Source organism: Anomaloglossus baeobatrachus, chromosome 1, assembly GCF_048569485.1.
Source record: "Anomaloglossus baeobatrachus isolate aAnoBae1 chromosome 1, aAnoBae1.hap1, whole genome shotgun sequence".
Taxonomy (NCBI): Eukaryota; Metazoa; Chordata; class Amphibia; order Anura; family Aromobatidae; genus Anomaloglossus; species Anomaloglossus baeobatrachus.
Window position 1 is genome coordinate 647,621,937 of NC_134353.1, and position 14,242 is coordinate 647,636,178.

The 14,242-nt window shown below is 46.0% G+C and overlaps 1 protein-coding gene across 1 annotated transcript in view; it reads left to right on the forward strand.

Moving 5' to 3' along the window:
• The window catches only part of CCNB1IP1 (cyclin B1 interacting protein 1), a 43,075-nt gene extending 29,175 nt beyond the window's left edge, over positions 1-13,900 (forward strand). Inside the window, exon 3 of the mRNA XM_075319756.1 lies at positions 13,580-13,900. Coding sequence (XP_075175871.1) covers positions 13,580-13,767 — 188 coding nt within the window. The 3' untranslated portion in view covers positions 13,768-13,900. The remainder of the gene's footprint in view (positions 1-13,579) is intronic.
• The last annotated feature ends 342 nt before the right edge of the window (positions 13,901-14,242 follow it).

A 14,242-nucleotide genomic window follows, 5' to 3' on the forward strand; every position in this document is an offset into this window, starting at 1 on the left:
TTTATATATATATCCTCTCACACACACCACGACCCGGGGCTGGAGTCAGCGGCCCCCCCACCACCCGCGGCTGTGCCCCCTCCACCCCCCGCGGCTGGAGTCAGCTGCCCCCCCACCCCCCGCGGCTGTAGTCAGTGCCCCCCCCGCCTTCGGCGGCTTGAGTCAACAGCCCCCCCCCGCCCCCCACGGCTGGAGCCAGCGCCCCCCACGGCTGGAGTCAGCACCCCCCGCGGCTGGAGTCAGCAGCCACCTCCGACCCCCGCGGTTAGAGTCAGCGGCCCCCCGCGACTGGAGTCAGCGGGTTCCCCACCACCCGCGGCTATAGTCAGCACCCCCCGCCCCCACGGCTAGAGTCAGCGGGTGACCCACCACCCCCGCCCGGCAATCTTCAGCTCATAGAGCGCCTACCTCTCCCTGCCGGATGCCGCGCGCTCGCCAGCTCCGCGTTGCCCGCAGCACTGTGATGAGGTGCAGAGTGATGACCTCATCACATTGGGCTGTGGGATGACGCGCCGCTTCCCTGCTCTGCTCCATTCACAGTGCCTCCCCCACCACATGGCTAATTTGCATGCAATGCCCTAGAAGGACGTCGCATGCACCTTAGTCATGTGCAGACTGCAGTTGTTGCTGAAGCGTTACCGCCGGGTTCCTCTACTGCAGCTGTGACTGGGGCTCGGTGAAGATGGTGGGCCCGGCTGGCCAGGGGCTACATAAAGCTAAGTGATTAACCGGTTAAGTAAGTAACCGGCGGCGGTTACACTAACGACCTACTAACCGCAAAATCCAAGCGACACTACTCTGTCCTCCTCCTCCTAGACCTGTCCTCTGCCTTTGACACAGTAGACCACTCCCTTCTACTACAAATTCTCTCATCTCTGGGCATCTCAGACTTGGCGCTATCTTGGATCTCCTCATACTTAACCAACCGAACTTTCAGCGTCTCCCACTCTTACACCACTTCCTCATCTCGCCCTCTATCTGTCGGTGTGCCCCAAGGTTTAGTTCTTGGACCCCTGCTGTTCTCCATTTACACCTTCAGCCTGGGACAGCTCATAGAGTCCCACGGCTTTCAGTATCATCTCTACGCTGACGATATGCAGATCTACCTCTCTGGACCTAGCATCACCTCCCTACTAACCAGAATCCCACAATGTCTGTCTGCTATTTCATCCTTTTTCTCTGCTCGATTCTTAAAATTGAACATGGACAAAACAGAATTCATTGTCTTTCCTCCTCATCACTCAACTCCCCCACCTGACATATCCATCAATGTCAATGGCTGCTCACTTTCCCCAATGCCACGTGCTCGCTGCCTGGGAGTAATCCTAGACTCTAATCTCTCTTTTAAGCCACACATCCAAGCCCACTTCACCTCCTGCCGCCTCCAACTCAAAAATATTTCCCGGATACGTACATTCCTTTCCCAAGAAGCTGCAAAAACCCAAGTACATGCCCTTATTATCTCCCGCCTGGTTTATTGCAACCTCCTGCTCTGTTGCCTCCCTTCTAACAGTCTCACACCCCTACAATCTATTCTAAACTATGCTGCCCGGCTAATCCACCTGTCCCCACTCCTACTCCCCGACCTCTCCTCTCTGCCAATCCCTTCACTGGCTTCCCATTGCCCAATGACTCCAGGTCAAAACCCTAACCATGACCTACAAAGCCATCCACAACCTGTCTCCTCCCTACATCTCTGACCTAGTCTCCCGGTACTTACCTGCACGTAACCTTCGATCCTCAAAAGATCTCCTTATCTACTCCCCTCTCATCTCCTCTTCCCACCATCGCATCCAAGATGTCTCCCGTGCCTCCCCCATACTCTGGAATGCTCTGCCTCAACACATCAGACTCTCGCCTACCTTGACAAGCTTCAAAAGGAACCTGAAGACCCACCTCTTCCGACAAACCTACAAGTTGCCGTAACCCTCAGTCTGATACAGCGCTGCACAATCAGCTCTATCCTAACCTACTGTATCCTCACCTATCCCTTGTAGACTGTGAGCCCTCGTGGGCAGGGACCTCTATCCTACTGTACCAGTCTGTGCCTTGTATTGTTTATGATTATTGTGCTTGTCCCTATTATGTATACTTCTTTCACATGTAAAGCCCCATGGAATTGATGGCGCTATAATAATAAATAATAATAATAATAATACCTCACTGACCGGACTTTCAGCATCTCCCACTCTCACACTACTTACTCAGCTCACCCCTATCTGTTAGTGTTCCCCCAAGGCTCAGTTCTTGGACCCCTGCTGTTCTCCATCTACACCTTCGGACTGGGACAGCTCATAGAGGCTTTCAGTATCATATATACGGTGATGATAAACAGATCTACCTCTCTGGACCTGAGATTACCTCCTTACTAACCAGAATCCCACAATGTATATCTGCTATTTCATCCTTTTTCTCTGCTCGATTTCTACAACTTAACATAGAATTAATTCTCTTTCCCCCTCCTCAATCAACTCCCCCCCCAACAGACCTATCCAACAAAGTTCATGGCTGCTCACTCGCACCAGTCCCACATGCTCACTGCCTGGGAGTAACTCTAGACTCCGCTCTTTCAAGCCACACATCCCAGCTCTCTTCACCTTCTACCGCCTCCAACTCAAAAATAGCTGCAAAAACAAATAGCCGCAGAAAGAAAAATGATTTATATTTGCTAATTGCCAGAATAATGAGAGAGAATGTTTAGGCATTTTTATTACTTTTTGCAAAGTCAGAAGTTTACATTTGGAAAATATAAATAATTTTGGTTCCTAATTGACCTAAAACGGGAAAGGTTTATTTTGATTTCATGTCAGATAGTGAGAAAAACATGCAGATGTGTCTTTTAAGATAGTGTATGTAAACCTCTGGTTTCAACTGTATATGTTTAGGTCCATTAATTCTGAGCACATTGGTGCGGATCTGGGTCCTGTGAACCCGATAGATTGCACAAAACACCTCTTAGAAGTGCACAGCTTAGGAGACAGGACTATGATTTCAACTGCATCCGCTCTGCTCTGTGTGCGCTCTTTTAAAAGGACTTTTCAGCTGTGGTTTGGGGGTCTCAGGACCAGATTCCTGACCAATATGCTTAGAATTATTGGCCATAAAATATAAAAAAAATCTCCCAAAAGTTATGTTACTCTGAGGTTCATTTACAATGCTGCTAATAAGCGGAAACCGTTTGTCTAAATAAACAGGCTATGTAATCACTTGATGAACAAGCAAAATGTTCATTTGTCAGGTTAATTGATTTTTAAGCTTAAACATTTAAGGGACATATCCCCTAGAAAAAGCATACACAGTTTAGCTTAAAGGGGTTGTCCAGTCTAGAATGCCAAGTCTACAGTCACTCTGTGGCTGCAGATTTGTGAATTTTCCCAGTGCACCCAGCGTGCGATGCAAGTATTTGCCAGTGTCTGCTCCAGGAACTGCTGTCAAGTATGATATGCATACTCCTGGTTAGAACTCGTCTATTATTGCTCAATACACTTGTACATTGTCTCAATTGACAGCGATCACTTAGTAAGAGCGGTAATGGTGTAAAACCACTTTTTGTGTTCAGAGTTTGAATTGACACTGGATGAGCACAGCAAACCATTCCAAGTGTCAGCACGGGTGTGCACAATGTATGTGGCTGTGGGCACAAACTGACACCGGATTCCTGCGTGTCTGTGGCTGCCACTTAATGCCCTGGAAGAATAGCAAGCAAATTTCTTCTATGAGGATGAGAGGGGCCTAGTGATATGGGAGGACATGCTGTCTGTTCATTCAACACCCCTCCTCTTTACTGAAGCCGTTCAAAGGGCAGCCATATTGTGTGCACTCACACTGACACTTGGAGCAGGCTACTGCACTCATCCAATGTCAATGCGCAAGCACAAACTTGCAATTTGGTTTTAGACAGCACTCACTTTTGCCAATGAAGCGCTGTCAAAATAGACAAGACTGGCTTTAATATACAAATATGAGGGTGTAACTATGCACCAAAGCAAAGACAACACCAATGGTGCACCGAAACACCCTCATTTGCATTTTAAATAAAAGTAGATTTTTCTGCAAATATTAAAGAAGCTCTCTGGTAATTTCCCCACCCCTAAACCTGTGCAAATGTTAGTGTAGTGTAATGTCTGTGTGATAATACTCACCGATCACTGCTTTCTCTTGTACCTGACTTCATAATGACTTAACATCAACAGCTCTTCTCTGCAGACTTTCCTTTTCTTCGATCTTCTGCAGCATATCTTCATTTGGTGGCCTTTAAAAATAACATCTTCATTATAATCTTTCTGAATAAAAATAATCACCAGTGCTGTGCCTTTTAAATAAGCCCTATACTGTACCCCTGAAAAATATAATTGCTCCTCCCTCTTACTGTAAATGGCCTCTACACTATCCTCTCCTTACAATATTCCCACCACACCTTCTCCCCTTATATACTATGTCCGCCACACTGTCCGCCCTCCTGTACTATAACCGTCACACTGTCCCCTAACAAAATAAAACTCCACACTGTGCTCTTATAAATTATACCTACCACACCGTACTCCATTATGAACTATGATCTCTACACTGTCGTTACATCATGCTACCCCCTCTTCAGAATGTCCCGACTCTACACCGCATGCAAAATTATTAGGCAAGTTGTATTTTATAGGCTTTTATTTAGAATTGATCAACAACTATGTTCTCAATCAACCCAAAAGACTCATAAATATCAAAGCTTAATATTTTTGGAAGTTAGAGTGAGGTTTTTTAGATTTGGCTATCTTAGGAGGATATCTGTTTGTGCAGGTAACTATTAGGCTATGTGCGCACAATGCGTATTTGCATTCAGTTACGCTGCGATCTGCACCGCAGCGTAACTGCATGCGTCCTGCGTCCCCTGCATAATCTATGAAGATTATGCAGGAGACATGCGCACGTGACGTATTAGAGCGCAGCGCTTCGGCTGCTGCCCAAAGCGCGCGTTCTAAGAAGTGACATGTCACTTCTTTCCTGCGCTTCCTGCGCTCTGAATGCATCCCCCACTCTGTCTATGGGAGGGGCTGCACTCAGAGCGCATGGAATCGGCTTTTTTTTTTTTCACTACGGACTCTTTCTGCAGCGATTTGAAGCGCACGTGTGCTGTTCAAATCGCTGCAGAAATTTCTGCAGGGACAAACGCTACGTGCGCACATAGCCTTACTGTATAGAATTATTAGGCAACTTAATAAAAACCAAATATATTCCCATCTCACTTGTATATTTTCACCAGGTAAACCAATATAACTGCACAAAATTTAGAAATAAACATTTCTGACATGCAAAAACAAAGCCCCAAAAAATTAATGACCAATATAGCCACCTTTCTTTAACATCACACTCAACAGCTTACCATCCATAGATTCTGTCAGTTGCTTTATCTATTTACGATCAACATTGCATGCAGCGCCACCACAGCCTCCCAGACACTGTTCCAAGAGGTGTACTGTTTTCCCTCCCTTTAGATCTTACATTTTATGAGGGACCACAGGTTCTCTGTGGCAGGGTTCCCTAACTCCAGTCCTCAAGGCCCACCAACAGTGCATGTTTTCAGGATTTCCTTAGCATTGCACTGCTATTGGAACCAGCACCTGGGCAGGTAATTACATTAACACCTGTGCAATACTAAGGAAATCCCAAAAACCTGCACTGTTGGTGGGCCTTGAGGACTGGAGTTGGGGACCTCTGCTCTATGGGGTTCAGATCAAGTGAATAAGGGGGTCATGTCATTATTTTTTCATCTTTTAGACCTTTACTGGCCAGCCACGCTGTGGAGTAGTTGGCTGCATGTGATGGAGCATTGTCCTGCATGAAAATCATGTGTTTCTTGAACGATATCGACTTCTTCCTGTACCACTGCTTGAAGAAGTTGTCTTCCAGAAACTGGCAGTAGGTCTGGGTGTTGAGCTTCACTCCATCCTCAACCCGAAAAGGTCCTACAAGTTCATCTTTGATGATACCAGCCAATACCAGTATACCACCTCCACCTTGCTGGCGTCTGAGTCGGAGTGGAGCTCTCTGCCCTTTACTGATCCAGCTTCTGGCCCATCAAGAGTCACTCTCATTTCATCAGTCCATAAAACCTTTGAAAAATCAGTCTTAAGATATTTCTTGGTCCAGTCTTGACGTTTTATCTTATATTTCTTGTTCGTTACCTTGGCCATGTCTCCGAGTATGGCACATCTTGTGGTTTTTGATACTCCAGTAACATTGCAGCTCTGAAATATGGCCAAACTGGTGGCAAATGGCATCTTGGCAGCTTCACGCTTGATTTTCCTCAATTCATGGGCAGATATTTTGCGCCATTTTTGCCCAACACGCTTCTTGCGACCCTGTTGGCTTTTTGCCATGAAACACTTGATTGTTCGGTGAGCACGCTTCAAAAGTTTGGCAATTTCAAAACTGCTGCATCCCTCTGCAAGACATCTCACAATTTTGGACTTTTTAGAGCCCGTCAAATCTCTCTTCTGACCCATTTTGCCAAAGGAAAGGAAGTTGCCTAATAATTAAGCACACCTTATATAGGGTGTTGATGTCATTACACCCCACCCCTCCTCATTACAGAGATGCACATCACCTGATTTACTTAATTGGTAGTTGGCTCTCAAGCCTATACAGCTTGGAGTAGGACAACATGTATAACAATTATCATGTGATCAAAATACTCATTTGCATAATAATTCTGCACACAGTTTATACTGAGCCATCACACTACCCCTCTCCATACTGTGCTCTCATACTGCCCCTCTCTATTCTGAACCTCCCATGCTGCCCCTTTTCCATAATGAGACCCCTCATACTGAGGCCTTCATGCTGCCTCACTTATCATGCTGAGACCACCACACTACCTCACGCATAATGCTCAGGCCCCTCACTTGCTCCACACCATACTGAGTCCTTGCACTGTCCCTCATCCATTTTATCCCTTGCATTATCCCTCACTCTGTAAGCCACCCTAAACCTCAGTCAACTGTAATAGCTTTTCTAACCCCATCTAGAGTAATAGGCCACCTAAACTCAAGACTACGGTAATAGTCCCTTATAAACCCTATCCTATTGTAACAGCCCCTTTTAAGGTCCCGCCTATTGTAATATCCCTTCTAAAATCCATTCTATAGTAATAGCCTCTGTAACCCCCGTCTAGAGTAATAGGCCCCCTAATCCTCAGTAAATAGCATTAGCTTCCCCCCTCCCCCCAATCCACAGTCTACAGCATTAGCCTCCCCTGAATCCCAGAATAAATTATTAGCCCTCCCCTCCCCCCCTTATCCCCAATCTGTAGCATTAGCCTCCCAATTCTCCCCCCTAATGCCCAGTCTATAGCATTAGCCTCCCCCAGTCTATAGCATTAGCTCCCCCTCCCCTCCGTTTTGAATCTTCAGCTCTATGAGCACTTACCTGCCCTGGTGTGTCCTCCTCCTGGCTCCCTTGTATGTCCTCCTCTGCAGTATCCTGATGTAATGTCTGCAGCGGGGTGACATTGCGCTGCAGGTACGTCAGTAGCATTGGATACCGCAGCATAGGGCAGGTAATGGGAGTTGATTGGCACTTCTCTAACCCTGGAAGTGCAGGCACTAGTACTTCCAGGGTTAATCGGCTCCCTGTACCAATAGTTTATTGGTATTTGCGTCCTAAGGAAGTTGCAGGACATTCACCACTTTTATTTAAGTGGTGAAAAAAATTAAAAACTTTGCAAACATTTTTTTGCAAACCTTTGGCACCATTTTCCAAGAACCATAAAGTTTTTTATTTTTCAGGATCTGTAGCTGTGTGATGGCTTATTTTTTGAGAACTGAGCTGACGTTTTAAGGCTATGTGCACACGCTGCATCTTTTTTTTTTACCACAAAGGTAAAGCGTTTTTATCTTTGTGGTGACTACAAAGAGCAGCGTTTTTAGCCTAAAAAAAACACAGGAGTGCTCCACCTGTCAGGCCTCTACTGAAGTGAGCCGCTGTATTAGCGCTGACGTCACTCAGGGGATGTGCGGTGGCAGTCCTAAACCTGTCACCGCAAACCACATGAGTGACTTCACTGCTGATCTCGCGGCTCACTTCAGATGCGGTCTGATATGTAGTCACAAGTGGAGGACTCCAGCTGTCACCGAACATCACCTGACTGAAGTCACCGCTGATCTCGCAGCTCACTTCAGCCGCGGCTTCATATGCGGTCACAAGTGGAGTACTCCAGCTGTCACTGTGTAATGCTCCTGACCATATCAGGGTGTTACAGGGAACTGCTCTCCTTTCTCTTATGGTGCAGAACTCATCCTCCATGGTCCTGGGATCCTAACTCTGGTATTGTTCCCATCAGCACGCGAATCCTAGCCACACCTCACACCACACCCTGTCAGGCACACCAGTTGGTGGTCTAGCTGGAAAAGGGCCACCCGCCTAGGGGTCAGGCAGACTGGTGGGAGGGACATAGTCAGTCGAGTAGTAGCTCCGAAAGAGTGAGAAGCTGGGAGTAGCAGCTCCCTGGAGTTCAAAAGCAGCCCTCAAAGAGTGAGGAGCTGTGGGAGTTCTAGCTCCCTGGAAGACGTTGATTAGGTCACAGACGGTGGTCTGGGTCCGGAGGAGTGGGAGACCCGGTCGCAGGGTATTGGAGAAGGGTGCCCAGACTTAGTTTTGGAGAATGGTCGGCACTAGAAAGTCCAATAACCGGACCGGTACCGAGCACGGCAGGGAGTAGCTTCCCGCAACCTGGTAATTCACCTGTGGAGGATAGTTTCTTTATGAACGTTCCCCAAGAGCTCAGAGATCGAAGGTACCAACACAATGAGGGGGATAGGGCTTTCCAGCTTATGCGGCGTACAGAAATCTCAAGTGTCAGCCATCGAGAGCACAGCTCCCCTGTTTAACTATAGGGAGCGGGACCCCGACAGCTTCAGGCCGAGGGGTCACTCAGAAACATCTATCTACAAGTGCATGAAGGCATGTTCCATTTCACCAGACAATACCAGCGGGGACGGATTCCCGGACAAGCTCCCCAGAGTGGCAGCAGCACCCAGAGACTTGGCTTACTTCTGTGTCAGAGTCTGCTTCATGGTTGCACCAACATCCACACAGTCTGAGTGAGTACATTGCTCTCCCTGCGTCCTGCCCACCCCACAGCCCACACCACGCCATCTTCCACCTACCCTCTAGAGTCCCGGGGTCTCCCCTACCTGTGTAGGGAACATCACCTGGCTGCCCCGCTCCATCTCCCCCTGGTACTCCCATCGGTAGCAGCAGTACTCCCCTTACCGCGAACCACGGGTGGCGTCACGAACTCTCCCTCCTCTCCCTCCTTTCTTTTACACTTCGAAGTGGCCGCAAGCCCCTGGGTCTGGAGACCCTCGAGCCACAGCAACTCCGGATCCGAGCAGTTCGACTGCTGCAGGGGAGGTACAACTGCACATCACCTGACTGAAGTCACCGTTGATCTCGCGCTTACTTTAGCCGCAGCCGGATTTGTGGTAACAGGTGGAGGACTCCAGTCAGGTGATGTGCGGTGATAGCTGGAGTCCTGTTACCACAAATCCGGCCACGACTGAAGTGAGCGCGAGATTAGCAGTGACCAGTCAGGTGATGTGCAGTGACAGTTGAAGTCACTGCCGATCCCGCGCGGCTCACTTCACTTGCGGCCTAACCCTCACAGCGAGCAGTCATGTTCTATGGCCACTCACTGTGATTGTCAGATGTAGCAGAGCTGGATGCGTCGTGGGACGTCGTGTGGATTACGTCAGACCTGGAGGTGTGTTTTAAGGGTTAGTAAAGTGGCAGCTATGGGCTGCCATTAACTCCATATTACCCCGATTGCCACCGCACCAGGGTAATCGGGATGAGCCGAGAAAAGTCCCGTGACTGTCACATCTAATGAATGCGGCAATTCTGGGCAGCTGCTGGCTGATATTTTTAGGCTTGGGGGCTCCCAATAACGTGGGTTTCCCCAGCCTGAGAATACCAGCCCCCAGCTGTGAGACTTTATCTTGGCTGGTTATCAAAATTGGGGCGATCGCACATAGTTGTTTGTTTTTTTTTTTTTATTAAATTATTTAATTTATTGTACGATATAGAGCCGCACACCGGCGTCTGTGATTGACTGTAGTCAGACAGCTGTCACTCAGTGCGGGGGCGGGTCTGCCTGCAACCAATCACAGCCACCGGTGAGCAGGGAAGGAGTGAATATGTTATGAGCCTGATGAGGCGACAGCCGACTGGTGATCGGTCAGTATGAAGCGCTTGCTCCTACCCCTTTGTGCCCGATTCTGGTCCCCATAGACTTTATATGGGGAGTAGTATCTGGCCAAATACCAGCGGTCAATCCCCACCGACCCGAAGTCTAGTCAGAAAAACGCACTAAAACGCATGTAAAATAACAACTTGCGTTTGTCATTGCCGTTTTCCACACCTCATTGAATTCAATGGGTGAAAAACGTCAAAAGAATTGACATGCTGCATCTTTGTGCTCACCACAAAGACACAGCCAAAAAAAACTGCAACGTGCGGACAGCAAAAATGAAACGTCATAGACTTTGCTGGCGAAGGAAATTCATGCAGTTTTGAAACCAAAACTGCACCCAAAAAACGCTCAAAACGCAGCGTGCGCACAAGGCCTTACTGATGCAATTTTGGGGTAGATATGATGTTTTGATCGCCTCAATGTATTTTATTAGGCTAAAAAATGTAATTCTGGCATTAATTTTTTCTCTATACACGGTTTACCCATCAAATATATGTTAAATTTGACAGATCGGACACTTCTGAATGCAGCGATACCAAATGTGTATTATTATTCTTATTATTATATTTCCAAAGGGGCAAAAAGGGAGTGATTTGAACTTTTTTTTTCATATTTTTGAAATCCTTTTTTAATTACTTTTTAATGTTTTTGCTAATCCCCTGAGGGGACTTGAAGCTTCAATCCGATCTCTCTGTATAGCAGAAATCACAATCTCCTATGCATGCCTGCTCGTAGGCGGCGTTCACATGTCATGACAGTCACAGGCATCTCAAGCTGACCCCTGGCTGTGATGACAGCCAATCTGCGCCCAGTGATCACATCATGGCAGCGCCAATGAGTGCCCGGAATGATGCGCCCCTCTACTGGCGTATGTTAATTCCCGCTGTCAGAGATTGACAGCGGGAATTAACTGGTTAACACCTGTGGGCAGATGTTCAATCTATATGCGGCTGTTGGGGGCACATGTCGGCTGATGCCGAGGCCATATCAAAGGCAGTGACATGACATATGGTGTAGATATAGACTCTACGACATATGTTGTGAAGGGGTTAAGTAACCTCAGAGGGACCACAAATGTTGGTCATAGTTCAGGCACCTCACTGTCATTGGTTTCTTTCATGTGGACTGCATACCAACTGGAATTGTATGTGGTGCATTGCTATTATGCAGAAAGATGTCTTTTAGGTTTGTTTTGGCTGTATCAATGAAGAGCATGCATTCCTCTGGATTATGACTTATCTTCAGAGCTTCACATGATCGCCCTACATGAAGAAGTATTGGACAAGATCTTTAGCATAGTTGTGGAACAAAGAAATCCAAACATGGACCACTAGGAGATTTCACTGCTGTAGCCTCAAACCTAAGAATTCAGCCGTATTCTTTGGCAGGTCCAAATCTCTAACAAGAACATTCAGTTCACTTTGTATTATAAGGTGAGGCTCAGTTGATATTTCTGACAGTCTGGGTCGAGAGAGTAAGATGCTTCCTGACACCAAGCGCCCTCTTCTTTCTCACTTGACTTGACTGAAAATGTTTCTGGTGTTTTGGGAATCGGCAGTTCTTCTGAATGTAGTACTGGTAATATAGCAGATGTAATGTTTGGATACTGTCCAGTAAATTCCACTTCTTCCTTGAATCTCCATTCCTAATGGGGGTACCATGCGGAAATAGAAATTGGTAGTGTGATTGGTTGGCTCTCTCCAGTTCATTGGGACTGACAAAGACATAGATTGCCTCTTCAAGTCAATCACTGGGTAAGATGTGATGCACATCTATTGCTGTATATGTGTGGACATCCAACTCTTGTCCTGATTTGCTATTCTGCAGCCAAAATACAGGTTGTAGGCTTTCCTTATCATGGTAGTAAAGTTTTGCCTTTGTGTCACAAAAGTGACTTCTCTGCAAATGTAGCAAAAACTATCCACTTTGTTAATGCAAGAATGAGGCATCTCTGAAAAAAACAGAAATATGGCAATATGCGAAGAACTCCTAAAACTGTATACCTTACACAGAGAACTTCTAAAAGTAAGTGATGCAACTGTAATTAGGATTACATCATCGCAGCTAAGTAGGCGTTTTTGATTGGTCAGCCTAAGATAATAGAATATTGAAGGCTCAACTGACTAAATAGATGATATTTTAGACTACCTACTAACAATGCAATATTGATGATGAAATAATAAAGACACAATTTTTCTATAAGCCTGCATGAAATGTGTTATAAGTAATTACAACCTCCTCTGGATCTTGAAAATTAGAGCCAATCAGCAAATTTAAGCACCATATTCATTTTCAGCATTACAAAATTAGTTCAACTGTTTTAGTCTCTGAACCAATTTGGATATGGAACAGTGTAATAGACTCCAAATTGTAAGGGCCTTATAATCCTTATGCGGGCGTCACACGAGACGATCTATCGTGCGATGCATCGTCGGGGTCACGGTTTTTGTGACGCACATCCGGCATCATTTGCGACGTCGTCCCGTGTGACACCTACGAGCGACGCAAAACGTTTGCAAATTGTGTGCAAATCGTTTATCTGTCACACGTCGCTCATTTTTAAAAAATCGTTTATTTTTCTTTCAGCTGGTTGTTCATCGTACCCGGGGTAGCGCACACCGCTCCGTGTGATAACCCGGGAACGATGAACACAGCTTACCTGCATCCCGCGGCACCCGCCGGCTATGCGGAAGGAAGGAGGTGGGCGGGATGTTTACGTCCCGCTCATCTCCGCCCCTCCGCTTCTATTGGGCAGCCGCTGTGTGACGTCGCTGTGATGACGATTGTCCTTCCCCCTTCAGGAAGAGGATGTTCGCCGCCCACAGCAAGGTCGCTCAGCAGGTAAGTGCATGTGACGGCAGTTTAACGACTTTGTGCGACACAGGCAGCGATTTGCCCGTGACGCACAAACGACGGGGGCGGATACGATCGCTCGTGTGATCGCACGATAGATCGTACCGTGTGACGCCCGCATTAGAGGTGGTCACACTTACTGATAGACAATTAGTGAAGGGCATGTGATAAACAGCACCTGGCTCATACTTAGCTTTTTAATTCCTATAGAAGCAGTAAAGGTGTACTCTTTTTGCACTCAAATACTTTTGCATTTTGGCCTAGTTTTTATTAAATATATGGCACAGTCTAATTAGTAATATTTAGTTATTCATTTGATCATCTGAGGTTCAGTTTACTTTCTAAGGAACAGATTTTTTTCCATTATGTCCTGATACATAAAGCCATAGAATTAAAGTAGAGTTTCTAGTTTTTCTCACATCTGTACATATTTTATGCATATGTTTAAATGTATGGTATTAACTAAGCACATTATTTGCTCTTCAGGAAACAAGTTCCAAATGGCGAAAACTCCCCCTTTAAGGTCATCTGAAGGCGATTTCTATAATCAACCCTTTTTCAGTACATCTCCTTTCAATGATGTTGGAAACACTGCATATGATTCCCCAGGACTGAGAGCAGGAGAACGGCTGAACTTCGCATCATCTCGGCCTTTCAAAGTTATGAGGATGTAACAGCAAATAATGTCTTTTAGAAATGGACTCCTTTTCAATTATATCTAACTTTATATCTATACATCATACATATATATATATATATATATATATATATATATATATTAATTAGAAAAAAAATAATAAATATATATATATTAAAGTAAAGGTCATTTAGTTTAAAAGTTGTTTACTTTAATGGAAGTAAAGGTAATCATATTGGTCTAATAGCCTATATTTATTATATGCCAAGTTGTGTTTCTTTTGTGTGAAGGTTGCCATTCATCGGGGTTGGCAAACCTTTTAATATGTAAAACAGTTTCCTGAATCCTTGACACTTGGCCAGAATCTCTCATTTTGGAGGACATGCTTTGTCCTCCATTTCCCAAACTGAACACAAAATGTTTAATTACCCCAGTGGTGGTACAGCAGTGAAATGGGAACTGTGTTTCCCAGAGCTCCACACAAAATATAGATAATGTTAGTGTCAAAACTG